The sequence below is a fragment of the Miscanthus floridulus genome, chromosome 8, assembly GCF_019320115.1.
Source record: "Miscanthus floridulus cultivar M001 chromosome 8, ASM1932011v1, whole genome shotgun sequence".
Lineage (NCBI taxonomy): Eukaryota > Viridiplantae > Streptophyta > Magnoliopsida > Poales > Poaceae > Miscanthus > Miscanthus floridulus.
In genome coordinates, this window is record NC_089587.1 from 72431566 (window position 1) to 72453499 (window position 21934).

The 21934-nt window shown below is 46.1% G+C and overlaps 1 protein-coding gene across 2 annotated transcripts; it reads right to left on the reverse strand.

Moving 5' to 3' along the window:
- Window positions 1-396: 396 nt before the first annotated feature.
- LOC136476665 (uncharacterized) lies at window positions 397-21032 on the reverse strand. 2 transcript variants are annotated; one of them, XM_066474596.1, is made up of 6 exons: window positions 19850-21032; window positions 3645-3902; window positions 3399-3460; window positions 1599-1689; window positions 1430-1514; window positions 397-1354 (listed from the first exon to the last, which is right to left on the reverse strand). In XM_066474596.1, the coding sequence occupies exons 2-6, from the start codon at window positions 3878-3880 to the stop codon at window positions 668-670; spliced, it is 1161 nt and encodes a 386-aa protein (XP_066330693.1). In that variant the 5' UTR covers window positions 3881-3902; window positions 19850-21032; the 3' UTR covers window positions 397-667. The 2 variants fall into 2 exon arrangements, with proteins under 2 accessions (XP_066330693.1, XP_066330692.1); XM_066474595.1 differs by lacking the exon at window positions 19850-21032 and adding an exon at window positions 5277-5605.
- Between the last annotated feature and the right edge of the window lie 902 nt (window positions 21033-21934).

Sequence of the window (21934 nt, forward strand, 5' to 3'; positions counted from 1 at the left end):
CTAGAATGGTGGAGTAATTGTAGGGCGAGGCCCATCCATGAATGTGAAAGCATATGCATATCTGTAAGCATGGATACTGTTTATTGACGCCCAACAGGGAGGAGAGTGATGTACAATCTGAAATAAAATAATAATGCATGTCCTAAATGAAAATGTTCATGCATTACTGTGGAAATTGCTATTAGCCTTATTAGTTGCTTTAGTGTTGTTCAGGATGCTGAGACAATTACTGGGAGCACGTACTTCGTCAGGTGCATTAGCGTTGTTCAGGATGATGAGACAAGTCATGCGTGCGTTGGGTACGCCGGGCATAATGATGAACGCTAGCAATGAACCAAGACTGACATAATGATGAACGCTTCATGTACTTTGCTGAAGAGAGCTGCACAAGAAATGTCGATATAACTTTAGCCTGACATTTCCATCCATTCATGCGTCATGTACCAGAACAATTACAAATCAAGAAAACAGGATACAAGAGAACGCAGCATCACCCTAGTTGCCGCCACGGCTTTGGCTTCACTGCGAACAGCCAAACACTTGCTTACACTAAATGACAGGTCAGCACATCGATGAAATAACACTGTTGAGTTAGTACACATCAAAGGAGCTTAGTAATAACATCCCCTACTGACTAGTCACACTGAGATCGGGCTATGTTTCAGATTCATAGCTGCACCACCTGACTCAACGAGGAGAATTCATCATTGACCTTTGAGGCGAAGTCCTCATCAACCTCCATCCTGGTGCACAACTTTGGGATGGAATAAGGCCGTGCTACTGCTGCAGTTGGCTCTTGATCACCCGTCTCCGTCTCCATTCTGTCTGGCTTGTCCACAGATGCACCGTTCTCCTTTCCAAACAGCTGCTCAATAAGATCACGGCAAGGCTTCAGATCGTCCTCACTCCGTGCTCTTGTCTGCTTACCAAGCAGCTCGTTCAGTTTCGCGCTTCTCTCCATCTTCTGCTTTGTGCTAAACTTCATTGGGCTTGGATGATCATCCTGATTTGGATCAGATGGTTTGTCATCCTCATTGGCGCTTTGACTCTCAAGCAGTTTCTTCAGCTTCTGGTCCAAGATAGTGGCAACAGTCTCCTTGAAGCTATCAGCAGTTTCGTTATCCGACTTCAACCTCACCTTTGCCTCTGAAACCAACAAGTCCATCCTTTCTTCTTCTGAAGAAGTTGCTTCAGCTTCTGGTTCAACATCAGCATCTTCCATGGGACAGAATGTTTCCTCCAGTAACCCAACATTCTGTGTATACCTCTCATATGCTTCATTTTCAGCATCGATATCTCCTTGCACGTGTTCCTTTAGCTTCATAAACCTCCACTTGTTTATACCCACAACATCCTAGAACAAAATAAAAGTCACAAAAGAAACAAAAAGCGGTTCAAACCAAACAGAGCGCGCGAAAGAGCCAATAACCTTTTTGGTAAGCGACTTCTTTGTTTGGAGAGACTTCAGAAAATGCTGGGGAAGCTTTTGCAAGGCAGCCAGCCTTGATGCTGAACTGTGAAAAAACAACAATCAAGCATTAAAACAATGCAGTTGTTTGCAAGAGATTAATTGTCAACTTATGTTTTATGAATTTTACCTGGTTGCAGGTAAATTGGTAGATGGCTGTTCTGTTGCAGGAGCAGTAGCAGGTGATGGCTTATCTGGCAATGTGTTGGTCTGCTTCAGAACTATCATGATAAGTAAAGCAAGGCAACATCAGTGGTGTTCAGAGTAGAGTAAAAAATAAACAACATTATGGCATAGCACAGAGCAGCAGACATGATAATGAACAATGTAAAAGAAAGTTTGAGATAAGAATAATGGAATTGACATGCAGATTCAGATAGAAATATCATAAATAAAACATTAATGATCATAAGAAATGATTCTACATAACCACTAACACTGCTTGGCTATACTGGAAGTTCAGAACTACAAAAATTTCCCAAGCCTTAACTTTTTTCCTTCACTAGCGTCTACCACGGTTCCACCATTTCTTCATAAATCACGAAGACAATAGCCACATTGATGGTCAATGCAAGGTTTAATCAATTACCCATCTACCACTTCCTCCCCACATATTTGACATATCCTTGAAGCAAGATAGGGTCAAAACATCCTCACAGAGGATGCAAGTCGTCACCATGCAAAAATTCCTCTATGGCCTTACATTACTTGTTTAGTTTTTTTACACATTTTATTTCTGTTGGATGAGTGGTGCTTGCAGTCTGTGAAAATTTATCCAAACCATAATCACAGAAAACAGGGTTGAAGGCATCGACCCAAGACCCAGGAATGTCGTCCCTGACCTAGGTACACAGGGTTATTTTCAACTCTGTCGTGTACAAACCTCTCGCAAGTCGCAAGTAGTGAACCACGTTCATCAACCCCGTTGACCCAGAAACTTTGTGACTATGTTCCAAACACTGTTCCAGGTATTAATTCTGGGTACTAATTTCTTTTTTGATCTCCTGGGTGGTAATTTCTGACTGCTAATAACCGTAAAGAGAAGGCAAAGTTGCCTTGATAGCATTCTCCACAATCTGTTTTGCTAATACTGATCCCCAAACTCAGCTAATACTGATCCCCAATCTGTTTGTCATAGCGCTTCATCAAACCTGTTGTCTCCCTACCTGCCTCTCCCTCCCTGGTAAACTGGCTGGACTTGATATGTAAACTGTCCAAACTCAGTGCCCTGTGCCACTGGTTTCCAATCATGCCGCACAGCACTAGGATGGGGAAAAACAGAGTAGGCACTAGGAAGTGATAAGATAGGACACTGAGTTTGGAGAGTAGTATGTTAGCAAAATGATTCATGGAGAGGGCTATAGAGGCAATTTTGCCTAACCAAACAAGAAGGGATCGAGTTCGGAACGACGATATACGTGAGAGATTAGGGGTAGCGCCAATTGAAGAAAAGCTTGTCCAACACCGGTTGAGATGGTTTGGACATGTGCAACGGAGACCTCCAGATGCACCGGTGCGTAGTGGAATCCTAAGTCAGGATAGTAACGTGAAGAGAGGCAGAGGAAGACCGAAGTTGACTTGGGTAGAGGCAATAAAAGGAGACTTGAAAGGATGGAATATACCTAAAGACTTAGCCTTAGATAGGAGTGCTTGGAAGACAGCTATTCACGTGCCTGAACCTTGATTGTTTCTGTTGGGTTTCAACTCTAGCCTACCCCAACTTGTTTGGGACTTAAAGGCTTTGTTGTTGTTGTTGTTGTTGTTGAAAAATAGAAGGGATGCCTGGCCGGACTAGATATGTAATTTTGCAGACATTTAGATAGAATTTCACCATTCACCACACTGCTTGTGGGCCACTAAGTTCATGTGTAAATTATCATTTTCTTATAACAGTGCAGATTATCAGGTTAAAGGAGTATATCACACATACCATGGATGTGGCAAGGATTCTGGGCCTTGTAGCAGCAGCTCTTGCAACACTGGAACGGGCACCTGAAAGGCCAAGCAGAGCGCATGCATATAATTCATTAACAAATCAAAAATCACTGCAGTTTCTATCACATAACCAAAGGTGAACGTTCTCAGTTGCCTGTAAACTGCCTCTGCACACCATACCAAAAGTAGGAGGGAATAATTCTGCCTAATAAGGAAGTATCAATAAACTCTGTTTTCTTACCGGGAGCGGGCGACGTTACCACACTGGATGCACTTGGGCTTGTTAAGACCCCGAAGATTTGGCTTGGGCATGTCGAAGGCGGCGGCTGGAATAGGAGGCGGCTTCTGTGGCGTCCCATTGCTGTTGGCCACTGCCGGCGCAGGAGCAGGAGTCGCAGCTGGGGAAGGAGAGTCACCAGCCGCAACCTTGGCGACGGTGGCAGCGGCAGGGGCAGTGGCGGGCTTCACGTCCGGCATGGTTCTCCTTAACACAGCGAAACTTGTGCGGAAAAAAGTAAGTTAGCAAAACTTGTGGGGGAAAAAGTAAAGTGCATGCGTAGCTTGAGAGACTGGGATTTGAATTCAATTGTGAATAAAAGGAAATCCAAGGGAGAAAAGAGCATGCATCCAACTATCCAAGCAGTGACAGACCCAGGATTTTAGCCTGGGGTTATGTCTAGATAAAAATCCTAATTTAACTCTACAATTCAGTTCCCTGCCGCCCCCAACTGGCTTGTCCACATCATCAGTAACCACCAACGCCACATGGCCCGAAAATCACCACGCTGGAAACCAATTACGCTGTACCTACGCGTCCGTGCAGTTTTCCCCCCCTCTCCTCGTCCGTGAAACAACGCCGCAACTTTGTCCTTACTCCCCCCAAAACGCCGCCTCCTTTTCTCTCGGTCTCTCCCGTTCCACTCTCTCTCTCACTCGTTCCTCATCCAGATCGCCGCCGAAAGCCGTGCTTCGCGCGCGCATCTTTACCTCCGCCACGCCACGGTTTGGCGAGTGACCAGGACCCGTCCACGGCGCCTCCGCCGCCCTCGCAACCGCCTCCCCTTCCTCTCTCTCTCCCTCTCTACAGACGTAGCAGCACAGCAGACGACCTCGACCGTGGCCGGCTCCAACACCGCGGCCGCTGGACAACTCGCAAACACGCCCTTCTCTCACCAACGCCGCTGCTGCTCGACACCTCCCCAACGACAACGCCACTTCTCGGCCCCTCCTGAACGCCGCCTCCTCCACGCTCCACAGGTCAGGAACTCACAATTTAGACAGTTCAGTAATAAATCAGTGTACAATACGATGTAACACAACTATAAATCCTGCAAATGGTTCGATATAATACCTTAGATTCAAGGATCAACATAAGTTTCAAACTTGCATAAATTATAATATATAAATTCTACTACAATATTTTTCCCATTCCCAAACTCCTTGAAATTTGACTATAATGTTGTTTCTATTTCTGGTAGTATTTCTGAAATTCTACGAAAACAGACTTCAGGAAGGAAGGCATGCAATTCAATTGGACACTAGTACTATAACCATGCTTTCTTACCCTATGTATATCATGTTAAATTAAATAGGTATAAAAGTACAGCAATGACACTTAGTACCAACAATACCAATTGACTAGAGTGTTTTCGGTGGTCTACTCCAACACGTTAAGCATGCTCTCCAACAAGCTACATCATTGATATTCAGCTTCGCTGGCCATTATTCAAACTGAACCGTGGCAACGCGCGGGAAATTCAACTAGTTTCATTCAATTCTAGGCTCACAAATCCACAATCCCTAAGCCCGATTTACAGTACAATCTCCAATCTCCAAACTCCAAACCCTAAGCTGAGAAGTCAGAAGCACTCACTAGTCAAGTCAACAGGACACCAGGGAGCAGGGACCAGGCGGCGCACGGGGACTGGACGCCTGGACGGCCTCCGGCCGGCCCGGCAAGCTGCTTGGCGGCTTCGGCGCGCCCGGCGCCGGCCGCCGGCGGAGCCGAGGAGCGCGCGGCCGCGCAGGGGTGGGGAGGGCGGCCGGCGCAGAGGCTCCCGGCGGCGGGCGGCCGGCTGGGGAGGGGCGGGCGCAGCTGCGCAGGGCTCGACGGCGGCCGGTCGCTCGCGCTCCTGCCTGTCGCGCAGACGCGTCGGGGCGGGGTCGGCGGGGTCGCGGACTCGCGGTCGATGTCCTGATTCTTCCTGGGCATTGGGCGAGATGAAAAAAAACAACATGGGCCAAACATCTCATGGGCTGCAGAGTGGTAAAACATTTTTTGGGCCAGATTGCAGGGTAGTCCTGGGCCTACCTCGCTCGGGGAGAGGGAGAAGGAAAAAGTCCGGTTTGGGTCCCTCAGCTGTGGCGAAAGTTCGATTTACGTCCCTGAACTGTAAAACCAGATGTTCTGCGTCCCTCAAATCTGAAAAACCGTCCGAAACATGTCCCTCGGTGGTTTTCGCGTCCGTGGCGCCTACGTGGACGGTGGTTTCCGCATGCGTGGCGCCTACCTGGACAGCGGAATACCGCTTCGGGGCCCGGTGGACGGCTTTTTTCCCCTCCCGAAGCTTCTGCCTTTGACCGCCGCCGCCCTGGGTTGACTGCCGCCGCGCCCCTGCGAGCGCCGCCTCTGCCGCTTCGCTGCTGTTGCCGCCGTTCGCCGTGCACCGGCGGCCGAGGATGGGGGAAACGCGGCACGGGGCGACGCAAACCCAACGGGGCCCTTGCCCACGCCGGCGACAGCCTACAGTGGCGGCGCAGCTATCGGGTGCGGCGGCTGCTTCTCACCGGCGTGGAGGAAGAAGGGAGACGGCTCCGGGGCTTTGCAGCATCGCGAACCAGTGGGGAGTGCTCCTCGTCGTCCTGCACGCACGATGGAGGGCTCGGGTGAGCCAAATCCGCACCGGAACAGGGAAATCGAGGCGGCGGCGGCGCTTCTCGCCGGCATGGAGGAAGAAGGGAGCGTGTGGTTCGAGTTGGCCTTCGCGCCACCGCTCGCGAAGGCTCGGGCCCAGTCCGACGCCGATGACCTCTTCGCGCACGGCCACATCCTCCTGGCGTACCCAGTCTTTGACCGCTGCCCTCCTCCACCTCTCCCGCGACGCCGACGCCGATGAAGCAAAGCCACGGGCGCAGGCCATGGCATCCACGGCGCCGCCATCGCCCAATCTCCCTCCGCGCTGGAAGCGTCGGAATCGAGGCGGTTCCCTAGCACCGGCAAACCGCCGGATCCTCCTCTCCGACGAGAAATTAACGCCGAATCAGGCCCCCTCCGCCTAAGCTGACTCGTCGGTGAGCTCCACACTGACCCCCTCTGCCTCCCCACCCAATTCCCTGGCCCCTAGCGCCGCCGCTTGCCTCTCTGCGCCGTGCCAGCGCTGCCGCCTCCGCATCCACGTCGCTGGTCGCCTACGGGCGCTGCCGGGCCGAGCCGAGCGTGGGGGCGAACTCCCCACATCCCGGGGGTGGTCCCCGGCCACCGGTCCCTGCCGGCGGCGAGCCGAAGTCGCCGGGCAAGGGGCTCGTCGGCGCACACCACCGTGGGCTTGAGCCCCAGCCAGCCGGAGCCGAACGCCAGCTCCCCCTCCCCTGCCCTCTCTCCTTTTAACTGACGAGTGGGCCTGAGGGGCCACTGTTAGTGCCCCGAGCGCGCTGCTGGGCGGACGTGGCGTCAACATGGCATCCACCGAGGCACCGAATCGGCATACCGCTGTCCATGTAGGCGCCACGCACGCGGAAACCACCGTCCACGTAGGCTCCATGCACGCAAAAACCACCGAGGGACCTGTTTCAGATGGTTTTCAGATTTGAGGGACGCAGAACATCCGGTTTTACAGTTTAGGGACGAAAATCGAACTTTCGCCAGAGTTGAGGGACCCAAACTGGACTTTTTCCGAGGGAGAACGAGAGCGAACAGGCGTCTTGAAAGTTGAGAGTTACTAGGGCTGGCTATTGCCTCTTTGGGGCTGTTTCTTGAGATTGGGCCTCCAAGCGCCGCCTCTCGGCAAGGTAGGGAGCTGGGGGAGCCTCTTCGTATATACTTATAAGCTGTTGTGCCTAGGTGTTATTTTGTTGTTATGATTTTAAAAATGAAATCTAGCTATATGATCTTATATATTTCGCAAGACTAATCAAAACTTAGCAAATCTATTTCACATGTTTTGCCCAAAGCTCTTTATCATCATCAGGTCTTATTAGAATCCATTCGATGTAAAAAAAATGTCTAAGATGGATCACAAAAAATGTACTCAGACACGTTTCTGACCTGCTAGTACTATGGCTGGTTTATGTGCAGCAATCGAAGTTATTTCACATATGAATAATGTTGACCCTTAGGTTCATGAAGAAGTGAAATATTTTCAAAACAATATTCTGTTTTAGCACCATTGAATAGCATTCAAGCACGTGATAGCTAACCCTAAACAAGTGGTTCATCCAAATCTTGCTCCTGCAGAGTGACCATGCTTGTTCCATCTTTCTATCTATATGAAACCTGCACCCAAAAGCTGGCCGGCGAGCGTGGCCACGTCGCCAGCCGTTCCCGGCCGTCGGATCGGGCGCGTGAACGGCCCAGAACGTACGAGGCGTGGTTTTTTTTGCAGAAAACCCTCAAACTTTAGTCGAATCAACCCGCAGTCCAGGCCTCCTCTCAGGTTTTTTTTTTCAAAAAAACCCCTCTAACTTTACCGAAATCAACTCGCAATCCATGCCTTTTATTTCAACGTGAAGAAGGCAAAATTTGATAGCATAACTGTTTTGCAGAAACACCCTTAAAATTTTGCGGAGAACCCCTCCCGTAGAGGTGTACCCCAAGTCTCCGAGCCTAGCGCAATTCCCCGTCTCATCTCTCTCCTCTTTCTCTTTCCCGGCCGCCGCCGCACCACAGTGCTCGCTGCGCGCGCCTCCCTGCTCGCCGCCGTCGCTGGAGCGCGAGGTCCCTACCATCTCGACGCCGTTGCTGGAGCGCAGGGAAAGAGAAATCGCGGAGGAGCGCAGGTCCCGTACACGGAGGAGTGCGCCCAGATCTGCGGAAGCGACGGCGAGGGCGTGTGGCCATGGAGACATGGCTGTTGACGCGGCGGTGCTCGCATGCTCGGAGCAGCAAATCAAAGGTGCCGATATGAACCGAAGGTACGACCGGGAAGCTTCGATGTAGATGGTCCTCCGCGTGGATCTCGGCGACGGCTGTTAGATCCACGACGAGCACCCCCAGATCCATGCCTGAGGATGAGGAGCGGTGCCATGGCGGCGGAGAGCTACGGTGAGGTCAGGAGCGAGGCGCGCTGAAAGGTCCTAGTATGGCTAGAGGGGGGTGAATAGCCTATTTAAAAATCTATAAATCAACTAGAGCAATTTGATTAGTATGACAAATAGCGAAATGCAAACTTGCTCTAGCTCTATAAGGGTTGCAAGCCACCTATTCAATAATTCTAGTTGCAATAATTACTAGGCACACAACTTGCAAAGTTACTACTCACTAAGAGCTCTCAAACTTGCTACTCTAAAGAGCTCCACTCGATGAACTTAAAACAACAAAGCAAGCTCTCAATTCTAATTACACTAAAGAGCTTGTCACAACTAGTTTGCAAGAATATAAATGAGTGAGTAGGGTGATTATACCGCCATGTAGAGGAATGAACCAATCACAAGATGAAGATTACGCCAATCACTGGGAGAATACAAATGACAAGAGACAACCGATTTTCTCCCAAGGTTCACGTGCTTGCCAACACGCTACGTCCCCGTTGTGTCGACCAACACTTGGTGGTTCGGCAGCTAAGAGGTGTTTCACAAACCTCGTCCACATAATTGGACACCGCAAGAACCTACTCACAAGTAAGGTAACTCAATGACATGAGCAATTCACTAGAGTTACCTTTCGGCACTCTGTTGGGGAAGGTACAACTCCCCTCACAATCACCAAAGGCGGCCACGAACAATCACCAACTCGTGCTGATCCTTCACCACTGCACCAAGTCGTCTAGGTGGTGGCAACCACCAAGAGTAACAAGCGAAATCCACAGCGCAACACGAATACCAAGTGCCTCTAGATGCAATCACTCAAGCAATGCACTTAGATTCTCTCTCAATCTCACAAAGATGATGGATCAATGATGGAGATGAGTGGGAGTGCTTTGGCTAAGCTCACAAGATTGCTATGTCAATAAAAATATGCAAGAGAGTGAGCTAGAGTCGGCCATGGGGCTTAAATAGAAGCCCCCACGAAATAGAGCCGTTGTACCCCTTCACTAGGCACTGATCGGGGTGACCGAACGCTCAGGGCTCAGCGTCCGGTCGCCCAATGACGGCCACATGTCATCCTGCGTTCAACAGGAGTCGTCTGATCTCAACGGTCATGACATGACCGGACGCTCAGCCATAAGTGACCGGACGCTGAACCCTCAGCGTCTGGTGGTACTTGACAGGACACACTCAGCGTCCGATCAGTTACCCTGACATCTGTGCAGCCACGTCAGCTCTGACCAGATGCATCCTTCCAGCATCCGGTCAGTCAGAGGCCCAGCGTTCGGTCACATGACCGACGCCAGGGTATCACTGCCACGCCTGACCGGACGCGTCGGTCTTCCTGAGACCAGCGTCCGGTCAGTTGTAAAACAGCAAGACTGATCCTCTATCATCTCTATATCCTTCACCCTTGCTCAAATGTGTCAATCACCAAGTGTATCACCTTGTGCACATGTGTTAGCATATTTTCACAAATATTTCCAAGGGTGTTAGCACTCCACTAGATCCTAAATGCATATGCAATGAATTAGAGCATCTAGTGGCGCTTTGATAACCGTATTTCGATACGAGTTTCACTCTTCTTAATAGTACGGCTATCTATCCTAAATAAGATCACACTCACTAAGTGTCTTGATTACTAAAACAAAATGGCTCCTATATTTTATACCTTTGCCTTGAGCCTTTTGTTTTTCTCTTTCTTCTTTTCTAAGTTCAAGCCTTTGATCATAACCATGCGATCACCATTGTCATGATCTTCGTCATTGCTTCATCACTTGGAATAGTGCTACCTATCTCATGATCACTTTGATAAACTAGGTTAGCACTTATGATTTTATCAATTAACCAAAACCAAACTAGAGCTTTCACGTGCCTGTGCTGGCGACTAGCACATGGTAGAAGCCTGACTACACCGCACTGGACCACTTCTACTTCTGCTCCTCTACACCTCCCGCTGCCTCCATTGTCCGGCTCCACAACCTCTCCACCAAAGCCATCTCCTATCTGGTGCGTGATCTGTGCCTCCATCAATCCATCTCCATTCAAGAGTATGCCTACTCTGAATGATCGTACTCCACATGACTAAGAGGCTGCAAACGGGTCACTACATAGTGAGTTTGTGAGTGGATCTATGATTTTTACCTATATGTACCTACTGATTAGTTTTTGTTTTGATTTCCTGCTCTCTTAGGTCATTTCTCATTAGTGAAGGACACTGCAAGGACGGATTGGTGTCTTTGCCCACTGCTCTGAGCTTCCTGTCTAGGATTTCAGAAGGCATGTCTGCCGCTGCTGGGATCATCTTTTGGTTATTGCTGCGTTTCTAAAGAAATCTGCTATACATACAAATTTGGACTCAGTTTGATAATAAGGGGGCTAAGGTTTAAGTTACACTTATGAGATTAATTTTCATGATATGTGGGCCGTATTAGTGTGTCATATTACTATTTTCATCATGGAGATTCAGATCCACTTCTCAGATAATGTTATTATTTTGTTAACCAGGTAACTTCTGATTTCTATCAAGGGCCTATGACCTATCCAAAAGAAAGGGATTAATTTGGACTAGGCTTGAGGTATATATGACAATTCAATCTACATATTGAATTTTATTCTGGCACCACATAGCAAACACATAGGTAAGCTAATTTGGAACCATGTTGTGGTACTCCCGGTCAGTTAAGACTCAGGTGTAGTGCTCCAGTCTGGTTTCTGAACTCAGGCTGCACATGCTGAGTTGAGATAAATCATTGAGGAGCAGCACATGCTGTTAACCATACAATTTGGTGCATTATGCTTGAACTTGTGCCCTTCTAATTTAAAAAAATGTTTGTGTTCTCATATTTTGTATCTGCTGCACTGATATTAGGTTCTAGGTTTTTGTTTTACATTTTTTGTTCCTTGTGGCCATGTGAACGAATAATCCAATAGTTTTCCATTTTTTCCCTAGATATTTCAGAAGAAGGATCAACATGATGATAGCGCGCCTTTCCTGTTTTGCGACAAAGTGGCATCACTTGGGTAATTCTTTGATATTTTCCTCTCTCTTTTTTTGCATCGTTTGCTTAATGCATGGGCCTTGTTGGAGTAGCTTGCAGAAAAGCTAATTTGTAGATAGCTTGTAAGTGTTAAGATCGATGTGTGTACCTCTGTGACCGTAGGATCGGGTAAGCTCCTCTTCTTTCTCTGTTGCAGCGCATCAGCAGTGTTGACGCCGATGCTGCGGTGTAGTAGGAGTCGTCCAGCGCGGTGGTGACGATCACCAGTGGCCCGGTGTAGATCTAGTGGCGCTATGGTGACCCTGCATAGGTGCGACGGCGGTGGTTGGGGCACATCCCGTCGCTGGCAGCACGGTCTTTAGATCGGTTTAGGGTTACTGTAGGTAGGTGTGGCAGCTCACGGTCAACCTCGTGAAACGAGCCCTGATCCCCACCTTCTCTATTTGTATGTGCTGTGCGACAGGGGCCCACCAACCAGTTAGGGTTGGGCTCCCCCGATTAGGGAGCAGAGGCAAGGGCCCAATAGGCCGTTGGGCCTATTGGTGGAGATCAACTAACATTCTCCCCCTTGATCTCATTCCATCTTTCACTTTCATATCATTTACTTTTGTTCATTCCATTATAGATTAGCTCATAGAGCATGTCTCATCGTCACGGTCCATTGCCGATAGGCTTAACAGCTACAACTCACTACAACCCACTACTCTGTTCTAAAATAGATACTTATCTTTGTGTCTTCTTTTGTCCAGGAATATTTTAGGCTTTCCCTTAAACCCAAGCTAGCTACATGTTCTCTGAACACCATGTTCTCTGAACATGTTGGGTGGTAAGCCTTTTGTAAGCGGATCTGCGAGCATCTTTTCTGTACTTATATGCTCAAGACTCATGACTTGATCCCGGACTTTATCTTTCACAACATAATACTCTATGTCAATGTGTTTGGCAGCACCACTTGACTTATGTTGTGAGCATACTGTACTGCCAGATTATAATCGCAGTATTACTTTAAGTGGTCTATAGATATCGTCAACCACCTTCAAACTAGGTATGAACTTCGTTAGTTAGTTCACCTGCCCGTTGCCTCATAACACGCTACAAACTGTCATACATTGTGGACGATGTAGTGACAGTTTGCTTTGAGCTTTTTCATGAAATAGCTCCCCTTTGCGAGATGATAGAAAATCCACGTCTGGATATGTATTCACTCTCGTATAATCAGAATCTGAATATCCCACCATGTGGAGTGAATCAGATCTTCTATATGTCATCATGAGGCCTTTCGTTCCTTGCAAATAATGCAAGACTTTCTTTACTAATTTCAGTGTTCTATTCCAGAATTGCTTTGGAATCTGCCAAGTAAAACCCGGTAACAAATGCAAAGTCAGGGCGCATACATACTTGAGCATGTTGCAAGCTTCCGACAGCTGAAGCATATGGAACCACTTTTACTTTATCAATTGAGCTCATATTGGTTCCTGGGGCATTGAAAAACCCCATATCTGTCGCCCTTGACTATAGGAGCAGGTGAGGGACTATATTTGTGCATACTGAATTTCTTTAAGATCTTTTCTATGTATGTCTTTTGTGACAGTCTTTATACCCTTTTTCTTCTATCTTGGTGAATCTCGATCCCTAGAACGAATGAGGCTTCGTCAAGATCTTTCATATCAAGTTTTGAGGACAAAACTTCTTTATCTCCTGTAGTAGACTGACATTACTACTAGCAAGTAAGATATCATCCACATACAGGATAAGAAAGATAAACTTCCCATTCTTAAACTTTGCATAGACACAATTGTCCTCTACATTCTCTTTTAAAACCTAAAATTCTTTATTGTCTGATCAAACTTCAAGTACCACTATCTTGAAGCTTGTTTTAATCCATAAATAGATTTCTTTAGGTGGCATCCCATTCGTTCTTTTCCTTCCATGACAAAACCTTTCGGTTGTGTCATGTGAACATTTTCCTCCAAGTCTCCGTTGAGAAATGCCGTCTTTACATCCATCTGATGTAATTCTCAATCGTAATGTGCCACTAATGCCATTATGATTCTGAAGGAAACTATACATGAGACTAGAGAAAATGTCTCATTGTAATCAATTCTTTCTCTTTGCATAAAGCCTTTTGCCACAAGTCACACTTTATACGTCTCTATATTCCCTTGAGAGTCATGTTTAGTCTTGTAGACCCATTTATAGCCTACTGTATTGACTCCTTTAGGAATTATTTCCAAATCCCAAACTTTATTGACATTCATCGATTTCATTTCATCTTCCATGGCCTCAAGCCACTTTGATGAATGATCACTTCTCATGGCTTCTTCAAATGAGGTGGGATCATCCTCCATTTGAAATTCCTTAGTGTTATACACTTTATAATCAGCAGAAATAGCTGATTTTCTAACTCTTTGAGACCTTCTAGGGGCCTCCACATTTGGCACATCTACTGTTTGAGGCTGTTGTTGCTCCCCCTCATGTGTGGCAATAGGTTCTATAGGATCCTGAAGAATAGGTTTCTCATTTTCATTCATTGTTGCCATAGATGGAATAACAACAGGTGCTGACACCATAGTATCTTGCACTGTCGATGCAGCGACAGCATGTAGTGAGAAAATTGGCTCATGAATCATTAGAGTGGGCGCATACACCCGCTTCACTTCAAGGTCAATTTCTCAAGCTACCATGCTCCCCCTCATCTTTTCATCCTCTAGGAAAACAGCGTGTCTCGTTTCCACAAACTTTGTATGTCACTCTGGATAGTACAAACGAAAACCTTTTGACTTTTCTTTGTAGCCAATGAAATGGCAACTTACTATTTTGGGATCTAGTTTCCCAATATTTGGGTTAAAATACTTTAGCCTCAGTAGGACTCCCCCACACACTCAAGTGTTTAGTAAGGGTACTCTTTCTGTCCACAACTCATACGGTGTTTTGGGCACCGACTTACTTGGTACTCTTCTGAGAATATGAATGGGGTTTTAACGCCTCCATCCACAGGCTCAACTGTAAGGTGGGGTAACTTATCATACTGCCCACCATATCCATCAGGGTACGATTGATTCTTTTAGTTACTCTGTTCTACTGAGGTTCGCCCGATGTAGAATACTGGGCTACTATGTCATTCTTTTAGGGTATGCCGACCGTAGTACTCCCCCACGATCAGACCTGACTATCTTTCTCTTTAAATATCTTAAATTTATCCAATGCTTCTGTTCTTTCTTTAATTGGATAAATATAGCCATAATAGGAGTAATCATCTATGGATGTTATAAACGAATCATAACCATCCACACTCTTTACAGGAAAATGACCACAGATGTCTATGTGAATTATCTATTAAATTCCTGCGTTTCGTTTGTCATCTTTCTTAATCTTCTTTACATACTTTTCTTTTATGCATTCTCTGTATTGTTCTAAATCTGAGAGCTCTAATGAAGGAAGAATATCATTCTTAACTTATCTTTCTATTCTCCCCCTCGAAATATGACCTAAGCGACAATTCCATAATTTCGACAACGCATCGTGAGCTCTCTTATGCCACCACTTCTAGATTAACAATCTGTCACCAGCTGCTTCATCAGCTGAGTGGCATATATCTTTGAAAAGCCAATGAACTGACTCTTTATATGTCTTTGAAGAGCCAGTGAACTGACTCTTTATTCTACCGAGGTACTCGGTGACCGTATCATATTCTGGGATTGAGCCCATAATTATAGGTTCAATCATGTTCTTTATCACAGCCAAACATTTCTTGTTGGCAGTGACCCACTTCCTATATTCAAAAGGCATAGGACATCTTTTGGAATTCAAAATCCCTTTCTTTAGTTGCCCAAGTGGCATCATTCTCTTTTGTCTCCCTCACTAGTGCCACAACCTCAGTGGAACACAGTGAGGTGACTACCCAATCCACCTTAGACAAGATGAAAATCAGGTCAAAACTTTTCTTAACATAAAATTAACACCATTTACATGTCTTGATTCCAACGTTGGTCAAAATCAAAACATACAACTATTCTTATACACTAATTCTACATCACCGTTGGACAGAAATAGAATTAATGCATAAATCTTTAACTTTTACAACTATTCTTACACACTAATTCTACATCACCGTTGGGCAGAAATAGAATTAATGCATAAATCATTAACTTTTACAACTATTTTCATACACTAATTCTACATCACCGTTGGGCAGAAATAGGATTAATACATAAATCATTAAAATTATCAACTTTTCTTATACACTAATTCTACATCACCGTTGGACAGAAGTAGAATTAATGCATAAATTATTAAAATTATGATATTGTTATTAACAACGTTGGTCAGAAAATAACAACATCATAATCATGTCAAATCTCTTTTTCTCCAATTAAATACCACATTGGTTCAAAGTAATTGGAGAATCTAGCAGCGGAAAAAATCTCTTTTTCTCCAATTAAATACCACATTGGTTCAAAATAACTGGAGTATAAACAACTTTTCTTTGGCTGTGGAAAAACTCTCATTTTCTTGAATTTTACCCACAGGGAAAATTGATTTTCCTATTTCCTTTAATCAATTTCCAGGAAATAAACATTTTCTGGAAAAACTTTTCTTTTCTCCAGTTAAATATCATGTCGGTTCAAAATCACTAGAGAATGTACTTTTCTTTCGCAGCGGAAAACGTATACTCAATTTCTTGAATTTTACCCACAGGATAAAATACCTTTTCATATTTTCTTTAAGCCTTTTATCCATTTTCCCGGAAATGAAACCTTTACTGGAAAATGAAAAAACGAAAAAAAAATATGACTCAAAAGTTTCACTGTTCTTTCGGCCCGGCCGCCAAAATAGCCCGGCCCAACTGCTTTGACGCGAGCACTGTGCCCGACCCAACTCCTTTGACGCGAGTACTGTAGCTCCCAGGCCGCAACCTGGGCCTGGGCTGCCAAAGCTACGCGGCCGCGCGCGCCCCCGTGGGCCGATCGCTGGCCCGTGCAATCTCGGCCGTCCGATGGAGATCGACGGCTGCGCGTCGATTTCGCGCGAACAAAACCACGGCCGCGTCCTCCGACCGGAAACCCTAGGCCATTCGCACTCTCTGCTTCTCTCTCTTCTTTCTCTCTCAGCGCCGCTCTCTCCTCTCTCTTCCTCGCTCTCTCTTCTCAGCCGAGCACAACCGAGCCAGCGACGAGAGCAAGTGGTGGAGCGAGGCGGGCATCCATGGCACCGCCGCTGGCCCCCTCACCGGCGTGCGCGCTCCCCAGCGGGTGAGCGCGCCGCCGTCGAGCGGCCTGGCCGCGGTGACCCCTTGGTCGAGCCCGGCGAAAAATTTTCCCGGCTCGGTCTTCTCCCTCGCCGGCGAAACAGATTCGCTCGGTTCACGGCGAGGTCTCTTTTCCTTTTCTTTTTCCCTTTCAGATTTGATTTGTATCTTCTTTCTTCTCTTTTTGCTTGTTCACCCGAAAGGAGATCTAGAGTTAGGGTTCGGTTGAACCCGAACCGTGTTTTCTTTTGTTTGATTCGAGATCGAGATGCTAGGGTTCCTTTTCTTTCTTCTCGGATTGAACCGATTAGTGATGGGGATTCTTTCTAGGGTTAGGGTTTGTGTGCCGACCCTGTTCTTTTTCTCTTCTTTGGATTTTCTTTCTTTTCTTTGATTTCTTTTCTCTTTTGGAGTTCATCCGAATGGCTTTCCCCTTTTCCTTTCTCCATGCGAGTTAGGGTTAGGTTCGGTTGAACCCGGATTCTTTCCCCTTCTTCCCCCTTCCCCTTTTTCTTTTGGGATTAACCCGATTTGGGATTGGGGTTAAAATTAGGGTTAGGTCTTAGGGTTCGGCCAAAACTGAACCCATCCTTCTTCATTCTTTAGATCCGAACTGGATCTGTTCGGTTCTTTACTTTTGCCGTGCGCCGTCGAACGGTGCGGCTCCTTTCCCCCACGCGCGGTGGCGGTGATGACCAGTAGACCGTGAGCCGGTCTCTCTTTCTTTTGCTTTTACCCGGTTAGGGTTAGGGATACACAGAGGCAACCCGCTCTGGTACCATTGTTAGGATCGATGTGTGTACCTCTGTGACCGTAGGATCGGGTAAGCTCCTCTTCTTTCTCTGTTGCAGCGCATCAGCAGTGTTGACGCCGATGCCGCGGTGTAGTAGGAGTCGTCCAGCACGGTGGTGACGATCACCAGTGGCCCGGTGTAGATCCAGTGGCACTGTGGTGACCCTGCATAGGTGCGACGGCGGTGGTTGGGGCACATCCCGTCGCTGGCAGCACGGTCTTTAGATCGGTTTAGGGTTACTGTAGGTAGGTGTGGCGGCTCACGGTCAACCTCGTGAAACGAGCCCTGGTCCCCACCTTCTCTATTTGTATGTGCTGTGCGATAGGGGCCCACCAACCAGTTAGGGTTGGGCTCCCCCGATCAGGGAGCAGAGGCAAGGGCCCAATAGGCCGTTGGGCCTATTGGTAGAGATCAACTAACAGTAAGATGTCTCTTTTCAAGGTTAGTTATAAGATTAAATTTTCTATAAGTCTTGCTCTTGAGTTGGGAATTTGTGATCCTATGCAAGATTGGTGTGGTTGCTGCATCTGCTTTCATTCACAGTAGATTAAGATTGCTACTGATTTGGTGCGTTCTCTCCAGGTACACAAAGATTAGTTCACGGAAAATGTGCGGATCCTTATTCCATCAGTCGCACTATCGTAGCTGTCAATGACTTCTCGACCCAGCCGGCGTTGAGGGGTTTATAGGAGTATAAATTGATGTTAAGTGCACCTCGATCTAAGATTTTGAGTTTTTTTTTTCTGTTTTGGAGCAAGTTCAGGACTGACTCCTTCGAAGTTCATTGTCTCCATGTATACTTCCTCTGTAGATATGTAGACATATTTTTTCTTTAAACAAGCAGGTAACCCCGCGCGTTGCGCGGGTAATAGTGGGGAAAAAAAAGTTGCATTGCTAAAAAAAAAATCATACTGTTCCTTAATGGATGGAGCACTGTTCATAGTAACCCGTACTGTTCGTACTAACCGTACTGTTCATAAAAACCCGTTACTGTTCAAAGAAAAAACCACATCACGTTTACTGTGCTGGTAACAGTGTTATGTGAGAGGGACGGAAGTTGCCGGCTTGGACGCTCTTTATATATATGTATAGATCTCACCCCCTATACTGACCTTTGAGACTGTATACAATGACCCTTTCAAGCGATGCCTGATGTAAAATTCTTCAAAGATATCTGATGACATTTTTGCTTTAATTTATTTTTGATTGTGCAAGAATCTTAGTGTTTACATATAAAGGTATTTTCTTAGTTTTGTTCTTTATAAGACGAGAAAATTATTGTTATAAATTTGGCTAAATACTTTGGTACTTATAAATTTTGTTAAACAGGCAGGCAGGCAGGGCGCCCGAAGGGCGCCTAATATTCTAGTTTCCTCTAAATTTCTTTGATGCTTGAGGCGTACTAAAGCCAAGTGCCCAAGCCTCCTTTTTTTTACATCCATGAGTAGAGGTTGATTTGGAGGTATCTTTCTTTCTGCAATTGAGAGAGAAAAACCCATAATCGGTTCAATGAAGATCTAGGGATGGCATGCAAGATAATGCTTAAAATCTATTTTGATTGCTAACACCATGATTAAAATCTTCAGTAAACTGGCCTAAGTCTTCATGAAGGCGTTCAATATGGCTCTGTATCTGTACAGTAATGCTCAAAGTGCTTACAATTAGATATCCACACAAGCAGATGACACCGAATAAAATGGCGAGATTGTAAAAATTGGACTCTCATTTTTAGGTTGATCCGCATTCACCAAAATCGTTTTATTTCTACACGGGGTATAACAGCTGTTAGGCTTATGCACATCTAATCTTAGATATATGGTGGCATATCAAACAATATGATCAGTCTCTTTATATTCAAATTTAATTTCATCTTGCTGATCATTTTCTATTAGTTTTCAGTTTGTACTCATATTTGAATCTGTTGAGCTTATAATACAGAACATATTGGTAAGCACAATGATTTAACCCTAAAAATTTTGTTTAGATTTGAATGTGCTGTTGGAGCTCATTGGAGAATAAAAACAAAACAGGAACTAAGATAAGTACCAAATATGAAATATCAACTACCAAATATGTAATAATTTGTGTATTGTTGAAAACAACCCATATCAAAAGCTCCTTAAGCCATTGGATGAAAGGAAACAACAAGAAGGTACCAGTACCAAGTTATACGCTTGGTGTGCCATCAAGACTTTCTAAGTGCAGAGGCAAGTATTGTCCCAGCTAGCTTCAGTGTGCTTCGTACTCTTGTTTTGACCTGTGATGATGATGGGACGATACTCCCAGGAGATACTTTATCTGTTCTTTGGTCTGACTCATAATGACTTTAACACAAAATCACATAGGCAAAAATAGCATTCTACAGTTCAAGAAAATACAAGTTAGAATCAACTGACAGGGAAAGCAAACTTCCAGGCCTGTTACCTAGGTTCGACACTTGCTAAACCAATCCAGCTGAAAAAACAATCAGCTGTAAAACAGAGTATAAGTCTATCACAATTTGTGAGGAATCATGATCGCTACAGCTAGAGGTGGTCCTTTGTCAAACCATTCAACATGACATAAGTGTGGTTATAATGCAAAAATAGTGTGTTCTAATCACACGATCATATTAATAGAACTTGTTTTACATTTTTCGCCAACATAAGGAAACTAAAGCGCATAAATCATTATTATATGTAAAGGTACTTGTGCATATGCATTTCTCAAGGTAAGTTCTGCATATTATAATAAATGAAGAAATTTTGGTTAGAGTAACATATGCAAACATATTTTTCACAGGCAGAGGATAAAATTATGAATGTAACAAAATTAATTTCACATTATTTCGATTTACAATTATTTTCCTACGATTTTCACAAGTTTCTGCATGGGTTAGTACAAATGTGCCAGTTCTATTAGCTTGTTCTGTTCGTCTTTTGGCCGTAACAGCGAACACACAGAGAGAATGAAGGAGGAAACCTGCCGTAGATCGACATCAAGAAGCAATGAAAGGGGTGCCTAACCACTCGCCGGTCGTCTCAAGCCAAGGAGCGGGACCGGATGGCGGCGCTCCAGGTGCGACTCGGCGCGCTTTCCGCCGCCGCCGCCGCCGATGCGTTCTCGGTTGGGGGAGCACGGGTTGCTGCTTGCGGACCTCAGCCCCGCAAGGCCGCATGGGAGGAGCGCGTGGCGCTGCTGTAGGGCCTCGCTGCGACGTACTCTTGCATCTGACGCCCTTCTCGCGTGCGTTGGGGTTGCGGGAGGCGGACGCCGAGCATAGGCGAGGGCGCCGGGAGATGTGAGTCTGGAGCAGCGGCGGAGAGGAAACGAGGCCATGTCGAGGCCCGAGACCAGAAGTCAGCGGTGGGAAACGCGAAGCGTCGCGTCGAGACTTGAGAGGCTCGAGAGTTCGAGACCGCCCGCTCATGTGCCTGGTTCTGACCGTAGACGGAAGATCCGACGGTGAAGAAATAGAGGCGACGTGGCCCACTCTCTTGCTGCGACGTGGCCCAATCTCTTGCCCGAGCCCTATGGTGCAGATTTCGTTAGGTAGAGATGCCAGTGCCACGTGATCGATGATTTTTTTTAAAAAAAATGTAGCAAAAACATACGAGTACATCAGGTTATAAAATTGATATCAAATTTGGGCAAACTTAATATGCTTTGACTCTTAAAAGAGTTCAAATAACTTATATTTTGCGACGGATGGAGTACATATTTAGGTAAAAACAAAGTTTGTAAGCCTTATTTTTTATCTACCACAGTGACGGATCGGCGGAAAGATGCCACGTATGGACACGCAAACTCTTAGCCCCACTACCCCAGATCTGAACATCACTGCCGATTTAAAAACCCACTTCACTACCTGATTTTGAACCGACAGTGGCATACCGACAGTGATGTTGGGTTGACATCACTGTCGGTCCTTAAAAACCGACACTGATCTACATGAAACAGTGTCAGTTGCTGGATCCACCCGGCAATGTCTAGTTGAATAACACTGCCGGTTTGTAGTTCCAACCGACAGTGACGGTTGCTTCAAGAGTGTCGGTTCTTGGCTCAAGCCAGCAGTGTTGAGCAAGCCTACACTGTCGGTTCATGGATCAAACCGGCAGTGTTGTCGTAAATATCAGTGTCGGTTGGTGGATCGAACCGGCAGTGTCGTTGTAAATATCAGTGTCGGTTCATGGATCAAACCGGCAGTGTTGTAGTAAATATCAGTGTCGGTTCTTGGCTCAAGCCAGCAGTGTTGAGGAAGCATACAC

Bases quoted from the DNA above. Each gene is read 5' to 3' on its own strand.
- LOC136476665 (XM_066474596.1), bottom strand. From the start codon at position 3,880: ATGCCGGACGTGAAGCCCGCCACTGCCCCTGCCGCTGCCACCGTCGCC. The intron at 3,461-3,644 runs GTAAGAAAACAG...TTGGCCTTTCAG, and splicing joins GGTAACGTCGCCCGCTCCCG to GTGCCCGTTCCAGTGTTGCA. The intron at 1,355-1,429 runs GTTATTGGCTCT...ATTTTGTTCTAG, and splicing joins AGAAGTCGCTTACCAAAAAG to GATGTTGTGGGTATAAACAA.